The sequence below is a fragment of the Natrix helvetica genome (assembly GCF_964273705.1).
Source record: "Natrix helvetica genome assembly, chromosome: 2".
Classification (NCBI taxonomy): domain Eukaryota; kingdom Metazoa; phylum Chordata; class Lepidosauria; order Squamata; family Natricidae; genus Natrix; species Natrix helvetica.
In genome coordinates this window covers 51,317,611-51,339,501 of record NC_138552.1, presented here as the reverse complement: position 1 = coordinate 51,339,501, position 21,891 = coordinate 51,317,611, and the positions used below count along the sequence as shown (strand labels likewise).

General features: G+C 40.0%; 1 protein-coding gene across 2 annotated transcripts in view; it reads right to left on the bottom strand.

Annotated features, from left to right (window-relative positions):
• MAN2A1 (mannosidase alpha class 2A member 1) overlaps positions 1 to 4,752 on the bottom strand; it is a 59,388-nt gene extending 54,636 nt beyond the window's left edge. Inside the window, exon 1 of one of the 2 annotated variants that reach the window (XM_081941298.1) lies at positions 4,077 to 4,752. In XM_081941298.1, the coding sequence (XP_081797424.1) occupies positions 4,077 to 4,217 (141 nt within the window). In that variant the 5' untranslated portion in view covers positions 4,218 to 4,752. Of the gene's footprint in view, positions 1 to 3,067; positions 3,086 to 4,076 lie in introns of those variants that run through there. The other variant, XM_081941299.1, reaches the window with a different exon arrangement.
• Between the last annotated feature and the right edge of the window lie 17,139 nt (positions 4,753 to 21,891).

Below are 21,891 nucleotides of genomic sequence, written 5' to 3'. Positions count from 1 at the left end.
CTCCCTCAGCTCTGTCACAATCTGTGCCACAGCCCAGCATTTGTAAAGAAATGGCTCAGTATTTCAATAAGAGCGGGGCTTTCAGAGGAAATGTGAAACGTGGATACTAACAATCCAAATAGCACACATCCTTCCTTCCATGGGCTTTAATTCATTTTATAATTATTTTAAAGGCTAATGTAGTCAGTAATTTAAAATGCATGTGTAACTTTTTATATGATTTCTGGCTGATATGTATATATACACACACACACACACACACAAATATGTCACAAGGGCACATTAGAACAGAGGAATCTCTAGGTTTCGTTTGGTTGAAACTCAAACCCCAAGACTAAAATGGTGGAGAAGGTGGGCACTGCAAAAAAAAAAATTGGCTGCATTTATATTTTTTGCTTATCTATTTCTTCCTTAATAGAAAGAATCTTAAATTCAATGATACCATCTTTGCAGATGGATATGTTTTAATTCAAACCCTCACCATATACAATAAGTACAATTTTTAATTTTAATGTTGCCACAATCTTGCATCCACACACTTTTTGGAAATAGAAACCAAGTGAAAATACACCCTAACATCGAACAAGTTTAATAATGGCAACTCTTAGAAGTAAGACTTGTTTGAACAAGAATTTCATTAACAAGAGCATTGAGTCCACATCACAGGAAGTAACTGTTCCACTCAATTCTGCCCTGATCAGATCCTATTTGGAATACTGCCTCTGGTTCTAGGCATCACTTATCAAAAGGTATAGTGACAAACTGGATCTTTTAAAAATATTGGAATAGAGAAGAAACTAGTAAATTGGGTAATTATAGCAGTTATAGATATCAAAAAATAAAGTGACCATGTAATATTCCGTTCACATGACAAAGTAAAGTTTATTCAAAATAGTGAAGATTAAATTTACTTCACTTCTATAAGATTAATCAAGACTTTAAAACATTTTAATAAATGTATTTCCAATCCCATTAAAAATTCTAAGTATTTCAAGATAAAGACATTTTACAGTATATTGAAAACAGTAACTTTTTGGTAGCCGTAATTACAATGCAAATTTAACAGCATGATAAGTCATTCAAGTTAAATGTCAGCCTTGCACAAAATGAATTTCCTCTTTTTTAAAAAAAAGCTGTGTCTCATCCTTCAAAATAAGACTATATCAACACAGCCTGTGTGCTTCTGTTCCTAATGAAAAACACTGCATTTATAATTTGTTAGCTTACAAGCCAAGACAACATCAAGACATCTACTATGTTTATTGTCTGTGAATGCAAGCTGGAATTCTGCGCTGATCTACTGCTCTGAATCAGATTGTGCCTCCAGGCAAGTTTACAGCTTGCATGCAACCTAAGCCATTGTGAGGCCTGTGTCAGGGAGATAACTGAAATCTACAGCTGCACAGTTCTGCCAAATAGAGATTCCTGGATGGTTTGTTTATATCCATTTCTCAGCAAGCTTAAGCATCTGCCTATCATATTATCCACAGGCAAACACTAAGCTAGAAAATTTAGCTTCCTTTTATTGCTCTGGCTGTACTTTTGTTTTCTTGCTTTAAGCAATCATAATGGGAACTTGTGGGTTAAGTAAGCCAACAATGTTCCAATTCTAGTTAAGTGCTGCATATAAATGCTTTTATTTGGCCCGGCACCCAATTATCTGAGATAAATAATAATGGATAAGAAAGGGGAACATGCAGACTTCAGTAACCTAACCGGTTCTTTTAACTGAAAATCCTATCTATCATAGGAAGAATTCCTATTACTCTCTCAACAGATGGCAGCACTTATAGGTGTTACAATGTTTTAGGGTAGAATTAGTCACAGTTGTAAAACTGTTACAGTAAAGAGATACTCATAATTTCCAGTCTATCAAGTAAGAGGTCTTTCAAAATAGAAAATAAAGATACCGCCTACCCAAAAATCACCTGAATTTTTTTTGTTTCCAAACTCATTTTTTACAGAACTTCAATTCACATGTACTCTGTTGCAAAAATACAGTAAGAAAAGCTTTCTAAAACATTACTATAAAGCACAAAATATTGTGAAACTAACCAGTTTATAGCTCACATATTCCACTTATTACATACCGTAAGTTCTGACAGTGCTGACTTATCTTTTTAACACACCTTATTAAATGTTCTTCTACATTGTTTGAATTTAATGCATTTAATTTGTCTTTTATATAAACCACTTTGACATGCTTCAACTAGGAAGCAATACGTATTAAATAAATTGCTATTTTTTTACTTTTTAAAAAAAGATTCCTTTACAACACCTCACGGACCAGTACTGGTCTGCAATCTGTCAGCAACCGTGCTGCACAAGTGGCAGGTGAGCAAGCAAAGCTTCATCTGTGCATGCACAGGATCTAAGTAGCATGCAAAATCATTCTCCTCCCCCGCATCCCAGTTCTATGGAAGACAATTTTTCTTCCGAAACTGGTCCCTGGTGCCAGAAAGGTTGGGGGGGGGGGATTTGCTGCTTTACATCCCAGCATGAAAGCCCACTGAGTGACTTTGGGCCAGTCACTCTTCAAGTTCAACTCACTTCACAGGGTTGTTGTGAGAAAAATAGGAGGAAAAAAACATCTTAATCATCTTGCATTATTTATAAAAATAATGTTAAAAATCTAAAAATAAACCTAAAAAAGTAGAAACTTGGAATTTTAGAACCACAAAATTAGGCAAGACAATGAACCTTTCTCTGCATAATACATTTTGTAATATACAGTTTGCTAAATATTCCAGTCTGGCAGTTCTAAATAATATTTATAATGCATACGTGGAAGTGTACCAGATGTATCAGACTTGGTTCAAAAGCAAGCAAACCTAGCATTACATATTTTTTAAAAATGTACAAACTCAATGCCATAATTACCACCTTAATGCCATATAGAACTCTATTTTCATGCACAGAACAAAACAGTTATAGAAAGCACCAAACTTTCATACTTCGTTAATTTCTTAGCTACAGATTAATTATCAGAGTGATGCAGCGGTTGGAACTCTCTACTTTCACTGAACTCCTGAGTTCAGGTCTAGCGCTGGGCCAATCTTCCACTCACCATCTATCACACAGGCTGCTCAAAGAATTCAGGGTGTGCCCTCAAAGTGTCTTAAACTACAGTTATGTGATAAACAAAACACAATTGGCTGGGTTTATTCATTAAACCCATTAATCTAGAAATATGGTTTACCGTGCCATAAAAGAATGTTGCCTTTTTATTGGAAAGGGGTTACTCCACTATCCACAAATCAAGGTAAGGATATGAAAGGAAAAACAAAACTGAGCAGTTTATACTCAAGTACCCGTAGTGAGAGCTTCATTTAACAGTCAAGCAAACTTACACTTCCTAGACTTAAAGGAAGTTTCCTCTCAAAGTCATGGGAGAAAAGAGTGCCTGATAAAGCAGCTGACTTATATTTTGAGTCAAGATCCTATCCTTGCCTACGGTTTACCCTTTTCCTACAGGGCACCAGAGCGACCCCTCTCTGGAAAATCCCACTCTAAAGTCTTCATCCGTAGTCACTCCTGGAGATGTAACAAAAGGCAGTGGTTCATAGGCATAGGGTCCCCGATAGGGCAAGTATGGTCTTCAAAATCCGATTCCGGGACTGGGCTCCTGTGAAATCTATCCAGTACAACTACGATTGAGCTTCCATTTAAAATCTGCTAAAGGGGGAGGGCGGTGCTCGGTCGCGCGCTCTCCCCACCACAACAATTAAACCGAAATGGTCAAAATTTAGCGTAAGCGTCTTTACATCTCCAGCAAGCCTGCTTTGATGGAAGGGCTTGAGGTTCACCGTTTCCTCCTTTCTCCCCGGATCCGAGACAAGGAGACTCCCCAACCCCCTCCCCCCGCACTTCCTTTCTGAAGATATGCCTACTCTGCTTGAGTCATCCGCACCACTTCCCCCCCCCCTTTTTTTTTTTTACAGCCGGAGCGCTCTACATTTTCTCCCCTCCTTCCCCGAAGCGTCCCAGCTTGCCGGGCGAGCCACCCTTTCCATCCCACCAAAGCCTCCCCCTTCTTTTACCACCCGGCTCCGCGGCTCCTCCCGTCCTTCGCTCACCTGGGGGAAGGAGCCTTCCCGGCGGTGATTCTTGGGGTTGTCCAAGTGGCTCCGATCCAGCATCAGGTAGAGGGAGAAGATCACCACGCAGAAGATCGCGCTGCCGAATATCGTGAACTGCCGGCTCAGCTTCATCGCCATCCTATGCCAGGCGGAGAAGAAGCCCAAGAGATCAGCCCCGGGTCTCCGACGCGCACCAGCCCAACCTCAACGGCCGCTCCAGCGATCAAGTTCTGGCCACGTTGGTGGAAAGTCCCGGCCCCGCTGGCTACCCGGCGGGGGGCTGGAAGGACCAAAGTTCCTCCCGGGCCCGGACAGTTTGCAAGCGGGGCCGGGACAAAAGGGGTCGCCCCCAACCCGTCTCTGAAAGCCGCCGTAACTCAGCTCAGCTCCCCCGTTCGAGGTGAGCTGAACGGCCGAAAAGGCGTCCAAACCTCGACCTCGAAAACAGCCCGTTGTAAGATCCGCCCGGGAATTTCCGGAAAGGGGTGCGGACGCTACTCGCGCTTCGCCGGAGCGGATAGAGAGGGGCCCGGCAGAGGGAAACCCGCCCGGGCTTGCGACACTACCGAAACCCCGTCCGCGCCAGCTTCCCTCGCCTCCCCGGAGAAGGACTGGCGGCAAGAAGCGAGAAGCAGCGGCTCCACAAACCCACAAGGCGGCGCGAGGAAGGAAACGGGGAGGAGCCTCGTCCCCGTCCTCCCCGCCCTCCCGTCGCGTAGCAACAGAAACCGCGGCTATGGCGGCAACCTCAGGCGAGAGCGCCGAAGCTCTAGCGCTCGGCTCGCCAGTCGGGTGGGAGGAGAGGCGACGGCGTTTCGCCCAGTTGCGACCACAGGCTCTGCGATTAGGTCCCCCCTCCCCCATGCCGTCTGGCTAGAGCGCGGCGTGCGCCGAGGGTTGTATTCCTTCGCTTTCCTATTACGGGCGCCGCTGCTTCGCTTGACTTCCTTTTGTGTGTTCATGACTAGGACACGCGTCCACTGAGCTCGGGATCCGTTTGTGAGGCAGCGAGTCCGCCGCCCTCGAGACGGCTGAGGCATTTGCGTGCCTGCTGACAGGCGAGCGCAATAATAGGGGCGTGTATAAGCTCACCCGCGTGCCTAACGTCCCTGTCCTACGGTCCCCATTTATTTCCACCCGTTATCCGTGTTTATTCTTATTCCTGTTATCTTGTACATAAGTTACAAACTAAATAAATAAGCAAAATAAAAATCGTGGAAGGAAGGAAGGAGTTTGGCAAACGTGTCGGGGCGAGAGAAAGCCCCTTTTGTATACACTGGAAAGCCTGGGAAGGGAGCAGCTGCTCCGGCTGCAATTTCTGTGGATATTTTTCCCCCAGCTGTTACTACTTTACAGTTTGCTCGGCAGATGTGGGCGGTGCAGAAGCGCCGGCATTTCTTGTCTTATTTTCAGGCTAGATAGAACAAGGTGTCCCCTTAACGCCTGATGTTTCCGCCTACTTGCCTTTGGGGCATTTTCTTTCTCTTTTCTGCAGGATAATAATAATAATTAATAATTAATAATACTAACAACAACAATAATAATACTAACAACAACAACAATAACAACAATAGTCATAATCATAATCATAATCATTGTACTACTAATAATAGTAATAATAATAATAATAATATACACCTACTATTCTATATTTGACATGCTGACACATTTGTCAGTAACTGCTCATAGCTAGAAGAGAAGGCCTTACTTGTTCGCTCCAGCCCCTCTCTCTAAATTGTCTTAAGGTAAGTATGGGCCTGCTGAATCATGCCAAAACCCACCTTGATCTGTCATTTTGTTTCTCACACTGGCTATGCTAAATATTTCTGGGGTGTTTGTAGGCACCTTCTTTTACTGCCTTTACTCCCCTACTTGGGATAGTTGGAAACTGAATTTTCAAAAGTCGTACCAATAGATTCCTCTTCTACAAATGTATCAATCCACTATAGTGGTTCATCATCACATTTTGTGGTAATGATTTCTGATTAATTAGACTGTGCAAAGAATTTTTTTTGTACATAAGGTAGTATTCCAGCTAGCATAATTGGAAGACCCCTGCTTTAGTGTTTTGAAAAGAGTAAAAATCCATCTGTCCATCTTGTGCAATTAATGATTTATACAGCTTGATCATGCCTGCTTCAGCTAACACTTTTTTTCTAACCATAAATTGTGGTTGGGGGCAGGGGTTGTGCTTTAGGAGATCAGTATCAAAGAATTGTTCAGAGTTTCTGCAGATAGTTTAACTCAGAAAGCTTCTTCAGAACAGAAGAGGAATTTTCTTGCAAGATCTCTAGTCTACATAAAATTTGGATCAATTCCATGGGAAGTTGATTCGTGAAGGTTTCCTAAAAAGTAATAATTTAGTTCTTTACAAATGTGTGCAGTAAGTGTATTAATATCTTGGTATCTTGCAAGACCAAACCACAAAGGAAGTGCAAGGAATCTGCGCGCGCTCTCTCTCCCTCCCTCCCTCTCTCTCTCTCTCTCTTTCTCTCTCTCTCCCTCCTTCCCCCCCTCTCTGTTTTGCTTGTACTCTTACTGATTTCTTAGAAGACACATTACTATCAGTAAGATGCAGAAATAGGGATGAAAGATTTTAGCATAGGTATATTTAATCAAAAATAAATCCTTAAGTGGATACAGGAAAATTTCTCCAAAATATGTATTCCAATGACAAGGCATTTGTACTCAATTAATGTAACCAACATTAATGTAACCGCCCAACTTTTTCTGAACTTACACATGAATTTTGCCTAATTTATCTACTTACAGCTTTATCATGTTCAGGTAGACTGTGGGTTATGATGGCAGTTGGGACCAGGATTGCCATTGCTAAGTGATGCAGTCATAAAGTGTGACCTCACATAACAATGGCAATCTTGACAGTCTTGGTTGCCATTGTAACCCCAAGGTGCCCAGTTCATTAAACATGAAGAAATAAAACAAAGGGAGATTGAGGGGAAATGGCTGCGATTCCACAAAAATGCAGGCCAGTTGGGAAGCAGGGTATGACTCCACATGAGTTGGGAAGGCTGGGGGAAGCAGGGGGTGGCTCTTGATTTGCATTGATTTCACTTGTGGGAAGCTGGCAGGAAAGCTCATAAATGGCATAAGATGACTGTGGTACACTGCAGCCATTGTAAGCGCAAATTATTTGACAAGTGCTTGAGGCAAGATTGCATGACCATGGAATTGATGTGATTGTCAGAACTTCCAGGACTGGTAATAAACCACTCCTTTGGTGCCATCACAACTTTGAATGGTTGTTGAATGAGTGGTCAATAAGTGACGACTTACCTCTATTGATGTTTTCAAGTTCTCTCCTAAAAGTCAAATGGTGAAGTGTGATACACATTCTTATTTGTAATGTTTGCAATGAATTTAAACTCCATTGTAAGTACACTGAAGCCTTTTCATAGGTACAGTTTTACTGAACTCCATGGATAGGATCTCTGTATCTACCATCTAAATCCAGACTCAACATTGTATGCAATAATTGCACAACCTCTTAATTTGAACCTTCCAACCACCCTAATTACCACACTGTCATTGGTAGGTACCTTCCCTTTGTTTTCTAAAAATATAAATAATAGGTTAAAAACAAAAACTAGTATGATCACATTGGGGAAGATTTCTCTGAGATAACCTCTGGATTGAGGTAGGCAGGAATTTCTTAGAGATTTCCTATAGATTACAGCTAGTCCTCACCAATTGCCTCATTTAACAACTGTGCAAAGTTGCAATGATCAGCTTTACAAATGGCACACATTTATGCTGATTGCAGCATCCCACAGCCACATGATTGTCATTTGCATGCTTCCCAACCAGCTTCTAATAAGCAGCTCTGTACAAATCATGCTTCCATTAATGTAATATTTCAATGTAATTTTTAAAGTTATTTTCCATCACTCAGAGATACAAAATTCTGCTTTGCAGATCATTTTGACTTAGATGAATAAAGCAATGTCACTAGCTAAGTTTCAGAACAATGGAATCAGAAGTGGGTTGCTCCCGGTTCGCCCCGGTTCAGCTGAACCGGTAGTAGAATTCAGGCCTGGGTCGCAGAACCAGCAGCGACCCAGGCCTACCACATCCCTGAACTATTTCCCTCACCACAGCTCGGGCGCTGCCATTTTGGTTTTTAGTGACTGTGTGTGCACAGTTCACTATAAATTGTTCTGCGCATGCACGAACAAGCACGCTCATACGTTTCATACAGGTTGCAAACCGGTAGTAAAACCGGCAGCAACCCACCCTGAATGGAATGCTAAGCGCACTTACTGTTAGAAAGATTAAGACTCCATAAATGTGCTAAATACTTACATCATTGCTTACAAAATCTGGGAAATTGCACATGGAAGATAGTCAGGTACAACTGCATTCCAAATGTAGATTTAACTGTTTCAGAAACTGGATAGCAATTGAATTGACTATTATTGTCCAGAACATTTCTGAAACTGAAAGAAATCCACTTGGCTCTACATAGCTTACTAGTAGATAACAAGTGGCTTGAAACTGCTGGAATAAAAATGTTACTATTGTACAATCCTTTTATCTGCATTCTAAGCATCAGAAAATACAAGGCTGTCTTCCTTGGATAAGTTCCATGTTTGAGTGTAAAATTTCAACATTGAGATGTCAACATTGCCTAATGTTTCTTATCAAAGTAAATAGATTGATAAAGGGAATATCAGAAAGAGAAGGTAGCGCAACATCCAAGAACTTACAGGCTAGATTCTTAAAAACTGTAGATTTTCTAACTTTTTAGAGTGAAAGCCAAAGATACATGGTTTGATAATTTGGCATTCCCAGAATGTATTCATTTATCCATCCCTCACTTGAAAACCTGCCTTTCTTCTTATAATGCCACTTCTGTCACTACTCTTCTTGATAAAAATGCAACCTTGCATTCTAAAGTTTGAGTGAGTTTTTGCTAGTTCAGTTTGCTTATGATTATAGGTAAAAAATTAAAGTTGTTTCTTGGCTACAAGAGTTTGTACTTATAATATAGTATAAAGAGATAATCTGACACTTTGTACTAAGCCATGAATTAATGAACTACAGTTGTCTGAATACAAACATCAAGTCATAATCCATGATTATGACTATGGTTTGTACACATAATGCTTCAAGCCTATAGTGGTTAAGGCTCCAGCTTAAAAAGCAGGAGACCATGACTTCCAAGTCTCACTTCAGCCATGATGGCCAGCTGGATAACTTTGAGCCAGTCATTCTCTCTCAGCCTAACCCACCATATAGATTTGTTGCTGTGGGAAAAATAAGAGGAAGAAGGTATATTGGATATGTTCAATTCTTTGAGTTACCTTGCATAAATAATAAAATCAGTACATAACTTTTAGGCATTTTTTCTAGCTCTCACAATTTAAATGCTGTTGGAAAGATAACACTATTCTTTAACTGACAGTTTCAGGGATGTTAGCACTTAGTTTGATTATAATGTTTACATAATTCATTATGATTTATGCTATAAATCATACAATCATTATTAGGCATTTGTAGCATACCAGTATTTAGCAAACCATATCTTAGTTACTGCATGTGAAGCTGGCTTGCAACTATATCTACAGGCAACATTAACATCAAGCTTTACAACCACATCCCTTAACACAATGGAGTTGCAGGCCCAATTACCATTGTTAAATGAATGCAACCTGTATAAAGAATTAATAGTCTCTTTTGGGATTCGAATAGGGTATTAAGCTAATTTTTAATTAGGCTTCATTGAGTTAAGCATGATTGGCTTCATATAATAAGACATAAACTTTCTTTAACTGCATGAGTACCACTTGCACAGAACATTGGAATACATGTAGAATTTTAAAAAATAGATGCCTTGCTTAGCAAAGACATCAAAGAAGCTACATTATTACTAACATGAGTTAACAATAGCACCAGTGTCAAAATTAAATGTGATAAGGGCTAATATGGTAGCAGCATTAAAGGGGCAGGATTTCTATTTAACAAATGTCTTGGTGGAGGGAATCTAAATATTGTCTCCCTCTTTCCCACTGTTTTCCCCATCTCCCTAAATTCAAATTAGCTGTTTTTCAGAGATTTGAATTATAGGAAAAATATATTATGAGATTCTATCATGAATCTCCTAAATAACATGTTAATCCTCCATAATAAAATTCCTTTCAATTGGTGGAAATGTGGATGGAAGCATCTTTTCTTGCATGTTGATGCTTTCCTTTCTCTTTTTCTGTGTTCCACATAGAAAAAGCCTTCATAGCCTCTTAGTTCTCTGCTACTTATTTTCATTTGTTGACTGATTTATTTTGCAGAACGTGCAGAAAATTTCCTTTATCTTTTGTTCACAGTTCTTAGCTCACGTCTTATTCCTTGCACATGTATTTTATCTAACAATATTCCCAAATAGTACCTAAATATATGTTACCTTCCAAGTGCACTAATATTCATTCTCTGAATTAGAAATGATATAGTTGTCTGAATGCTGCAGATTCAGCAAAGATAATAGTATATACAAATATATTAGCCTGAACTGAAAAGAGTCCATTCAGTTGCTAAGCAACTTTATGATTTAACAGCATGAAAAGTGCAATAATTTCTTGTCAGAGTTGGGAGTTGTAATTATGCAAACAAGCATGAGAAGGAAGAGATTAATACCACATCTCAATTACAAGATATGAGAATTCTGATAAAGCTTTGGTTTATCATCTATATATCATTTCTGTATAGAAGAGCGAAACCAATAGTTTTCAAGAAAAATAGATTAAACATTAACTCCTTTATTATAATCCTTTGCAATAACACCTGTCTGTAACATTTTTGGCAATCTATTCTAAATCATCTTGTCAATGTTTGGCTTGGCTGAAAATTCTGAAATGTGGTTAAGTTAGATTACAATATTTTCTACAGATAAAAATTGAAATCATACATAGTACCTAATTTCCACTGCTAGTAAAGGTAAAGGTAAAGGTAAAGATTCCCCTCACACATATGTGTTAATCGTTCCCCACTGTTAGTACTAATATGTAAAAGGGTTTTATATTCTCAAGAGTTTAACTCACAGCTGCTTCTTCTGGTTCTTCCAAAATAATGGGTAGTTGGGCAAAACCTGGTATAAGGTAAAGGTAAAGGTTCCCCTCACACATATGTGCTAATTGTTCCCAAGTCTAGGGGGCAGTGCTCATCTCCATTTCAAAGCCAAAGAGGCAACACTGTCCGAAGATGTCTCCATGGTCATGTGGCCAGCATGACTAAACACAGCACACTGACCACTGTTACCTCCCCACCGAAGGTGGTTCCTATTTTTCTATTTGCATTTTTACATTCTTTCGAACTGCTAGGCTGGCAGAAGCTGGGACAAGTAACGGGAGTTCACTCCGGTATGCGGCACTAGGGATTCAAACTGCCGAACTGATGACCTTTGTGATCAACAAACTCTGCACCTTAGCCACTGAGCCACCACATCTCTTGCTTAGCTTAGCTTACCTTACCTTACCATCCCTTTAGGCTTACCTTACCTAAACCTGGTATACATCTATATAGTAATTGCCTTTTATCAAAGCAACTTATCCCATCTAAATTCTGGTTCTTGCTTCATTTGGGAGGGGGTTTAAAGTTTTAACAAAGGAAGACTCGTGCTGTATTGTGTGATCTTTATAATATATATAGATCCCACATAGGCATTCATAAAGATAAAACAATGGGTGACTACAGAAAATATCATTGAGTTGGTAGAGCTGAGTCAGTAGACACCATGGAGCATTATATGCCTTCAGATACAGGTAGTCGTCAACTTACATTTGTTTGTTCAGTGCTGAAATTATGATAATGCTGAATGAAGGGACTTAGGACCCCTGGTCAAAGTTCTGACTATTGTAATGCCTCTGCACTTGCATCATCAATATTCAGGTGATTGGCAGTGTGTCCACCCTTATGATTGTGGAAGTGTTGCAACTGCCCACCACCACCACGGTCCAGAATGCCTCATATTTGTTCCACCCACAAGAGAAAATAGAGATGGGTCAGGTTGCTGTTTGCTTTCTGCCTGCAGAAGGGAATTTATCCGTATTAGATCTCTGAAGTTTAAAGCATTGACTTTCTGTGGTTTCAAGTTATACAAAGCCTCCATAAATAGGAAAAGCCTCCACTGGTAACAATTGTGCCAAATAGCTAGAGGTGAGAATAAAGAAGGACATCAATTTGCTAACTTCTAAACCTCATTCCATGTCTAAATAGGACTCAAGATATCCTCTGTACAGTTTCTATTTATCTACACATAGCATGGCCATTGTTGCATAGGACAGAAGTAAGAATCTGACATTTCTGTAATTCTCAAGTTAATAAGCTTGATCCACAGTGACATATAGTGTAGACACAGATATTCTTACTACAGTTTTTTGCCGCTCTTTATCCTACATTAACCCGTCTGTTAATAATTGCCTAACTTTTCCATCAGTAGACGCAGGAACAAGTGAATTGCGGTTAGTAATTGGCTCATAGCCATCCCCAATCCAGTGTTGAAGTGGTTGGACTGTATTTTCTAGAATTACCAGAAAAGATTTCCAAACAGAATGTGATATTTGCCTTCTAGGGAAGGCAGAACAAAATGATTAGCAGGTAAGGTTTTTTATAAACAAACTAAAGTAAAAGTGCTACAGTCCAAGTTTTATCTAAAGCAAAGTTCACCAAAAAGCTGTAAAGATGCTAGGTGAGTCTCTCTGAGCAGAAAGTGCCATAGGTAGATGAGATGTTGACCAATTGTATCTACCAAGAGCAGAGGGTGGTCGAGGACTCCTACAAGTAAAGCAGACTGTGGAAGAAGAAAGACACAGCTTGAATGATTATATCCAAAAAAGTGAAGAACCATTCCTTCATTTTGCATGTGGAAAACTTGTGTAGTTGAAAGTGTCTTTAATAAATAACTACCCTACTAATTCAAATTGTTTTTTTTCCCAGTGTTCATGTTCATCCTCTGGAATGAGATTTCTCCTGAAGTTTGAGTGCTCCCCACCTTACCAGTATTTCAAAAGACCTTAAGAGGCCCTTTTCTTCCTTTTTGTTCTCTTTTTTTGCCATTGTTCTTTTCTCTTATACTGTTCTCTTTTTTGTATTGTTCTATGTTTTAAAAAGTTTTAACATGTAATCTACCCAGTCTGTCAGGCTCATTTAAATTTAATAAATTATAATATACACAACAGTGTTGAATCACAGCTGCTAAGTTACTTAGCTGGTGTTTTCCTTCATGCGCACTGAGTTTTTCCCAAGAATCTAGGATGTCATAATGTGTTTTGCAATGGTCTTAGGCGACCCCTGTGAAAGTGTCATTCGACCCCCAAAGGGGTCCCAACCAACAGGTTGAGAACCACTGATCTACACAAATTATCTATTCACAACAATCAAGTCTATTCAAGTCACAGCTGCCAGATCTTTAGCACGTATTGGTGTACATAGGAATGTGGTTCTTCCCAAGAACGTACAATGTCGCAATGTATTGCTCTATATTATTACACAATTGTATCACAGAGGCCAGTTGTTTCGCCGGATTTGGCATTGATTACTAGTCGGGCCCCACCCAGGGACCTAGGACGTAACGTATTTTTGTAATATACGTGCGGATCCAAGCAGTGCAGCTTTTTGCATTTGACTGATGGTGATTTTGTTAAGTTTTAACTGTTTTAAATGTAATTCCAGTGCTTTTGGAATAGCACCCAGTGTGCCGATTACCACTGGAATTACCACTGCTGGTTTGTGCCATAATAATTGAATTTCAATTTTTAGGTCCTAGTATTTCACGATTTTTTCATGTTCCTTCTCGTCGACTCTGCTATCACCTGGTATTGCAATGTCTATGATTGTAACCTTATTCTTCTCAACCAGTGTGATGGCTGGCATGTTATGCACCAGTATTTTGTCCGTTTGTATATGAAAATCCCATAGGATCTTGACCATCTGATTTTCAGTGACTTTTTCAGGCCTATGTTCCCACCAGTTTGTTGTTGTTTTAATATTATAATTTTTGCACAAATTCCAGTGGATCATTTGTGCTACTGAATTGTGCCGCAATTTATAATCAGTCTGCACAATTTTTTTACAGCAGCTGAGTATGTGGTCAACAGTTTCATCAACTTCTTTGCAGAGTCTGCATTTGGAATCATCAGAGGATTTTTCTATTTTGGCCTTAATGGCATTTGTTCGGATAGCTTGCTCTTGCGTAGCCAGGATTAGTGACTCTGTTTCTTTCTTTAATGTACCTGTTGTTAACCATAACCAAGTTTTTTCACTGTCCACTTTATCTTTTATTTTTTCCAGAAATTAACCATGCAATGCTTTGTTCTGCCAACTCTCCATTCTTGATTTTATCACATCTTTTCTGTATTCTTGTTTCGTCTGTTGGGCCTTCAGTAGATTTTTGTTCTTTACTTCGATTAATAGATGTTCTTGACTTTCTTTTAGATAATCAGCCAGTGCATGTTTTTCTTCTTCAACTATTTGCTTCACTTGTAATAATCCTCTGCCACCTGATTTTCGGGGCAGGTATAGTCTATCAATGTCACCGCGTGGATGTAAACTGTAGTGCATTGTCATTAGTTTCCTGGTTTTTCTGTCCAAAATGTCCAAATCAGCTTGTGTTAACTATACCAGCTCTGTATCTTATAACTGGTATTGCCCAGGTATTTATGGCCTTGATTGTATTTCCACCATTTAATTTAGATTTTCAAAATTTTCCTAACTCTGTTGGTGTACTCTCTCCTGACAATAGTTTTTACTTCTCCATGTTTCATGTTATCCAACTGCAGAATGGCTAAGTATTTGTAGGCTACATTTTCATTGTATTTAATTAGTTGGACATTGGGCATTTCAATTCCCTCACACGCAGTGATTTTGCCCCTTTTTATGGATACAGTGGTGCATTTTTCCATGCCAAACTGCATTGAAATATCGGTGCTGAATACTCGGACTGTGTTTCTCAGTGATTGGATTTCTATTATTATTATTATTATTATTATTATTATTATTATTATTATTATTATTATTATTATTATTATTATTATTATTATTATTATGTTAATCTTTGGTGAGATTCACAGCCTTTGGGGCTGGTTGGTAGCCCAACAGCTCGAGTCCTAACCAAAGACCTAGGAACTGTTAAGGTAATGTCGGATGATATAAGTTGTTCCAAGTAGAGTGGTTTTTTATAGAGTTAGAATGTTCAAGTCAGGTAAATTTAGAATTTTCAAATAGCGAGGTAGCCCTTTAGATATTGCTCCAAGGGCTCCAATTACAATTGGGACAACACATGATTTCTTTTTCCACAGTCGCTCAACCTCAATTTGCAAGTCCTGGTATTTTGTGATTTTTTTTCTTGCTGTTCATCTTCAATTCGTGCATTGCCAGGTATTGCAATGTCAATGAACCATACTTTTTTCTTTTCAATTATTGTTATGTCTGGTGTGTTGTAGGCCAAGTGCCTGTCAGTCTAGATTCCTAAGTCCCACAAGATTTTGCCTTTCTCATTCTCTAAAACCTCAACCTGATGGTCCCAGTGGTTTTTGCTGTACTCAAATCCAAACTTTTGGATTCCAGTGAATAATCTTAGCAATGCAGTCATGGCCTTGTAGGTAGTCAGTTTGTGAAATTTTGCTGCATCCGCTGATCAAATGGTCGACTGTCTCATCTTTCTCATTACAGAGGTGACATTTGCTGTTGGTGGTAAATGTTGAATTTTTCCCTTCATGCAGTTTGTGGCTAAGGCTTGTTCTTGAGCTGCCAAAATAAAGCCTTCTGTTTCTTTTTTCAGTACTCCTGATCTTAACCAGTTCCAAGTTAGTTTTTGGTCAGCTTTGCCTTCAATACTTTTCAAGTATTGACCATGCATAGCTTTGCTTTTCCAATTTTCAGCTCGCTTCTCAATTATTCTTTCTTTTCTTTTTTTTTTAAACAAAGTTTTATTGGTTTTTTTAAGATTTACAAGGGAAAAGGTAGTGGAAAAAGTATACAAATTTTGGCAGTTGCAAAGTGTGGTAGGCGCCCCCTCTCTCCAAACTCATAGTATACATCTGGGTAGAAGTCATTAATATATAGTCATATATAGTCAGCATATTAATTCTATTGGTACTTTCAATCAATTTAATACATAGTAGTATATAGTCCACATGTTAATTCCATTAATACTTTTGATCAGTTTATGTCAAGAAGATTTTCTTATTCATTTTTGTGATCTGAGCTTTCTTGGTATTGCCCCATCTCCCCCCGCCGGCAGAGCTCCGTGTCACGATGTTAAAAGGTTTGCTAGGCCTGAACTGCCTGAATTGACACTCAAGAGTTAAACTAAGAAAGCTTTATTGCGCAGGTCATAAAACAAAAAAAAAAAAGGTTCTTATCTGAAAGTGATTTATTGCGCACGCGTTACACATTCCAAAATTCCTCTCTTCTTTGTTCGGCAGCCAACTTTGGCTAACGTAGCTTTCATTATCAAAATGTAACCAATTAGTTATTTCTGTTTCATCTACTTTTATTATTTTATTATTAAAGTTTGTTTATTAATTAGAATACTTTTAAAGACTTATTTTTCTAAATATCTCAAAAGATATGCAGAAGGGAATCAGCCACGGTTCATCGGTCTCTAACAGGGTGTTTTTTTCCCCTGACAACTTGGTAGCAGAGGTTTGGTTGACACCTTGGTAGCAGAGTTTTTGGCTTTTGATGATACCAGCTGAGATGGTTACAATTTATGGCTGTATTTTCCCTTCATGCTATCTAAAGATAACCGACTAAGCCTAATTAGCAATGTCGGAGAAAAAAAAAAAAAGAAAAAGAAAGATGGGGCGAGCACAGATGGATCAGCTTCCTCTGACAAGGAGGCTCCCTCGGACACAGAGAAGCAAGATCAAAACGTGCTTCAGGAACAACAAATTCCTTCAGGTGCCGAGCCAAATATGGGAGAAGGAGCTACAGGACGCGACATCCACGAAACGAGGTCAGTGGTTCCTCCTTCTAAAATATCTCCAGGAGATTATGAATTTTTGGGGGCCAAGCCAAAACTTCCCACTCTGCCAGAGCCACTCCATTCCCAGACCCTCGCAGATTATCAAACGATTGATGAATGGCAACTGCCGGCACAGAAAATATCCTCCCACGCAGAAAGCAGATTTTATAACATCTCCCCAGATGGTGAGCAAGAAATGCAAAGCTATCTAGATCAAATAAAACTGTTTGAAAAATATGCTAGGGAGGCGAGAGTGTGTTTTGAAGAGATAAGGCGAAGTAGAAGAAGCTCCCCCACTCCCAAAAAGTCTGAGGACGCCATCTTGTCTTCTTCAAAACAACAGCCTAAGACACACCCCACAGAGTTCATTGGTCAATTAGAACAAAGAGACATGTACACGTCACCGAGGTCACGTGGTCCCTTTGAGTCGACTGAACTTCCGCATACGTATAGAAAGGAGAGGCAGCCAAAAAGTGAAGCTGCACTGCCATCTGCTGGCGGAGAAAAATTATTACAGCAAAAGATTAAGCAATTGGACCAGATTTTCAGAGATATGTCTATGAGTCCTTTAGAAGCCAAAACTTTGTCTCCAGAGGTTAAGTCTTCAACACCCCCTGGCGGCGTTGAATCCTCCCTAGATGAAAAAAGGCAAAGCCAAAGGCGAATTCGAGGAAGCCAATTTGATGTTGCCACGCAAAGGCCAATGATGCAACCCCAGCATCCCCTGGTTCAACAACCAGCTTTGCAACCAGAGCAACAAATTATTCCTCAGCAGGTATTCACAGTCACCCCCTTGACTGGTGAGTCCAAATTAAAGGAGTCAGGAGAGAATTATAAAGCCTGGGTCAGTGAAATTGCGCTCTTGCTTCGAAGAGAAGGCACATATTCCATGGTTTTTGATCCTCCCCGTCAACCCTGGACACCTGCAATAAGAAACCTTGAAAACAGAGCTATCACGACTTTACTCATGTCAATGGAAATTGAGATCCAAGGTATCTTTCCACCTGATGCAACTGCCCAAGAAATATGGGCTATTTTGGAAGATTGCTACAGGCCCGTTTCAATTGAATCCTCATGTTTGCTCATGTCTGAGTTCCATGGTTCGAAGTTGAAACCTGGTGAACGAATTGGTGGACATTTGACCAAACTGAAAAGAATGAGAAGTGAATTGAGACAAAATGGCCATGTAATCGATGATATCCAAATGATTAGCATCATCATTAACTCATTGAATTATGAATGGAAAGATGCTGTTGCAAAGATTAACTACGTGCCTATTGCTCAACGCACAGTTAACCACGTTTGCAGACTTTTAGTGGAAGACGAAGCTATCAGGTTAGCTACCCCACATCTGCAACGGCCTCCAGCACCAAAGGCTCCAGCCAGACGTCCCTTCCGAGGAAGAGGCTACGCTCCAAGGATGCCAAAATGCTACACCTGCAACCGTGTGGGACATGACACCCGGGATTGTCCCCAACGAGTTCCAGCTCCCGTCACGTACCAGCCCAGAGGAACAGATTCCAGAGGCAGAGGTAGAGGCGGAAGACAAGGTCGTCGTGGTCCAAGGCGTGATCCACAAGCTCCGCTTGCAACACTGGCCATAACCAACGTTCCACAACCTGATCCAAAGTTCGACAGACGTCTTTTGTGGACTTTAGATAGTGGAGCAGCTGTGCACGTTACCCACAGAAGGGAACTTTTCACAGAGATGGGCGAACCAGAGCCCGAGTATCGAGAACTGTATTCCTTCACCAACCACACTTGCAAGGTTATGGGAAAAGGAACTGTTTACATTGAAGAGCTCGATACACACATCCCTGATGTTTATTACATACCTTCAGCAACCAGTAATTTGCTTAGTCAAAGTCACTTGTCTAGAGATTTAAAGTTCCAGGTTCACCACCTCGAAAAAGCAAGTTACTTAGTTAAAGATGGTGATATTGTTGCTGAAACCATGCTGATTGGTGGTGTTTATTACTTAAAGCCAAAGCCTAAAGGGCAAGCACAGGCAAGTATGCAAACTCCAAAAAGGCACAACGCAGACCCAGAGAGAGTTGTCCCAGAGAGAGAAAGCGTTACTGTGCCAAAGGCTCCTAAAGCCAACAAACAGAGAAAACAGAAACAGATTGCTCAAAGCAAGCCTGAGGGTCCTCATGAAACTGTTAATGTTGAGAATTCACTAACTGGTAAACCTTTGCATTCCAGGTGTATTCACAAGTGGCACAGAAGATTGGGGCATGCCAGTTTCCGTGTTCTTAGAAAGATGCCGGAGTTCGCAAAAGGTTTGGATCTAAAGGGGTGTAAGGTGTTTTTGGATTGTGCGGTTTGCAAAAAGGCTAAATCCAAGGCGGCTGCAATTCCCAAACACGCTACACGCCGGTCAACACGCATTTTTGATTTGGTACACACTGACATAGTGGGTCCTTTCCCACCAACCCTTGGTGGCAGAAAGTATTTTTTAACAATTGTAGATAATCATTCTAGATATGGATTTGTATATCCTATGAGAGAGAAATCTGAGACCTTTCAGATCTTTAAAGACTTTGCAGCGTTTGTTTCTACACAATACCAAGTTCGCATCGCCAGAATCCAGAGTGACCGTGGTGCAGAATTCATGTCTCAGCGTTTCCAGGACTGGATGCGTAAGAATGGAATTCTTCATCAGACATCTGCTCCATATACACCGGCTCATAACGGAGTCGTAGAAAGAAGACAAGGGGTTCTACAAACCATGATGCGTTGTCTTCTAGAAGATGCCAATCTCAGTAACGCATACTGGGGTGAAGCAATCAAATATGCAAATTACATTGTCAACCGTACTTGGAGCAGTGTAATCAATCAAACTCCTTTCTACATGCTGTATGGCTACAAGCCTGATCTCAAGAACCTCCACATTTTTGGTTCATATGCTATGGTGAACACTCCCTTAAGTCAAAGAAGAAAGGGAGGTGCAGTAGCAAAGAGACTAAGATTTATGGGTATTGATGATAATTCAAAATGGTACAAATTCATTGATACTAAACATGTGATTGTCATTTCACAATCTGCTAATTTTGAGGAAGACATTGACTGGTCCAGGATTCATTCCAATGATCCTGAAGTTTATTTTCCTAGAGATGGTGTTCCAGATGCCACGCAGCCTGATGATAATTCGCAGGCAGATGTTCCTTCTACCAGTTCTTCACAACCTGATGTTCCGTCTTCTCAAGCCGCGGATGCTGATGCTAGCGACGAACGTGAGGACGAGGATGATGATGAAGAAGAAGAAGAAGACTGGTCTGTTGTTCCTAGACGCTCCAAGAGGGCCACAAAAGGAATCCCTCCACAACGTTATTCATGGCAACTGACAAAAACACCAGTACCTTTGATTTGCAACGTTACTCTTCCTCCAGAGACATTCACACAAATCAAACAGCTTCCTGATTCAGAACAAGACAAATGGTATGATGCAATGCAGGATGAAATGGACAGTTTGAAGAAACTTAATGTATTCACACCTGCAAAACCTCCAGCAAACAAGAAAGTCATTGGCACCCGATGGGTCTACAGAATCAAGAAGAAACCAAATGGTGATTCTTTATACAAAGCCAGACTGGTAGCTCAGGGTTTCGCTCAACGTTATCCTGAGGACTACACAAACACTTACTCACCAACAGTCAGAACTGAAAGTGTAAAAATTGCCTTAACCACTGCAACTATTCTTGGTTTAGAAGTTTTCCAATTTGATGTGGACACAGCTTATCTACATGCAGACCTAGATGAAGAGATCTACGTGAGAAGCCCTCCAGGATTCCGAAAGCAAGAAGGGGATACCTGGTTCCTGAACAAAAGTCTTTATGGTCTGAAACAGTCAGGTTTAATGTGGTATTTATGTCTTACTGACAAACTAAATTCAATGGGCTTTATTAAGTCCGAAACTGATGAATGCGTGTTCACAAAAAGATCTAACAATGCATATGAGATAATTCTTGTTTATGTTGATGATATTGTTTATATTGGTCCAAATAAGAAAATGAGTGAGATTTTTGCCAAAAGTTTGCAGAGATACTTCACACTAAAATCTTTAGGACACATTAGCACTTATTTAGGTGTTCAAATTGAAAAGACACAGAAGGGGTTTAGTCTTTCACAAGAGGAGAAAATTGACCACATTCTACATCATTGCAACATGAAAGATGCTAGCACAACAAAGACACCCATGCAAACAGATTTTCACAACTTAACACATGAACCAAGTCCTGAGTTCGAGGATCAAACACTCTATCGTTCAGTCATTGGTTCACTATTATACATTAGTAGTTGGACCAGACCTGACATCGCACTTAGTGTTAATCTTTTATCACGACACGTAGGTAAGGCAACACAATTTCATTGGTCATGCATTAAGAAGTTGTTGAAATACCTAAAACACACTAAACACATGAAGTTATTGCTAGAACCAACACACACTGATCAACCAAAGTTGATTTGTTTTGCCGACGCCGACTGGGCGAGCGACAAGAAGTCACGCAAAAGCACTTCTGGTTACATGATGTTCCTAAATGGTTGTCCTGTTTACTGGCAAGTGAGAAAACAGAGTTTTGTTTCATGTTCATCTACTGAAGCTGAATATGCTTGTGTTTCAGATGCTTGTAATTCTCTAACGTGGTTTGATGCTTTGATCACAGATATCTGGACACGTCCGATTCGACCAATCACTGTGATGGAAGATAATGTATCTGTTGTTTATATTTCTGAGTCACATTTTACAGGTTCTAGGTCCAGACACATTGACATTCGTTATCAAAACACAAAGCAATTAGTTAAGCAAGGTTTTGTTAAATTGCAATATGTTTC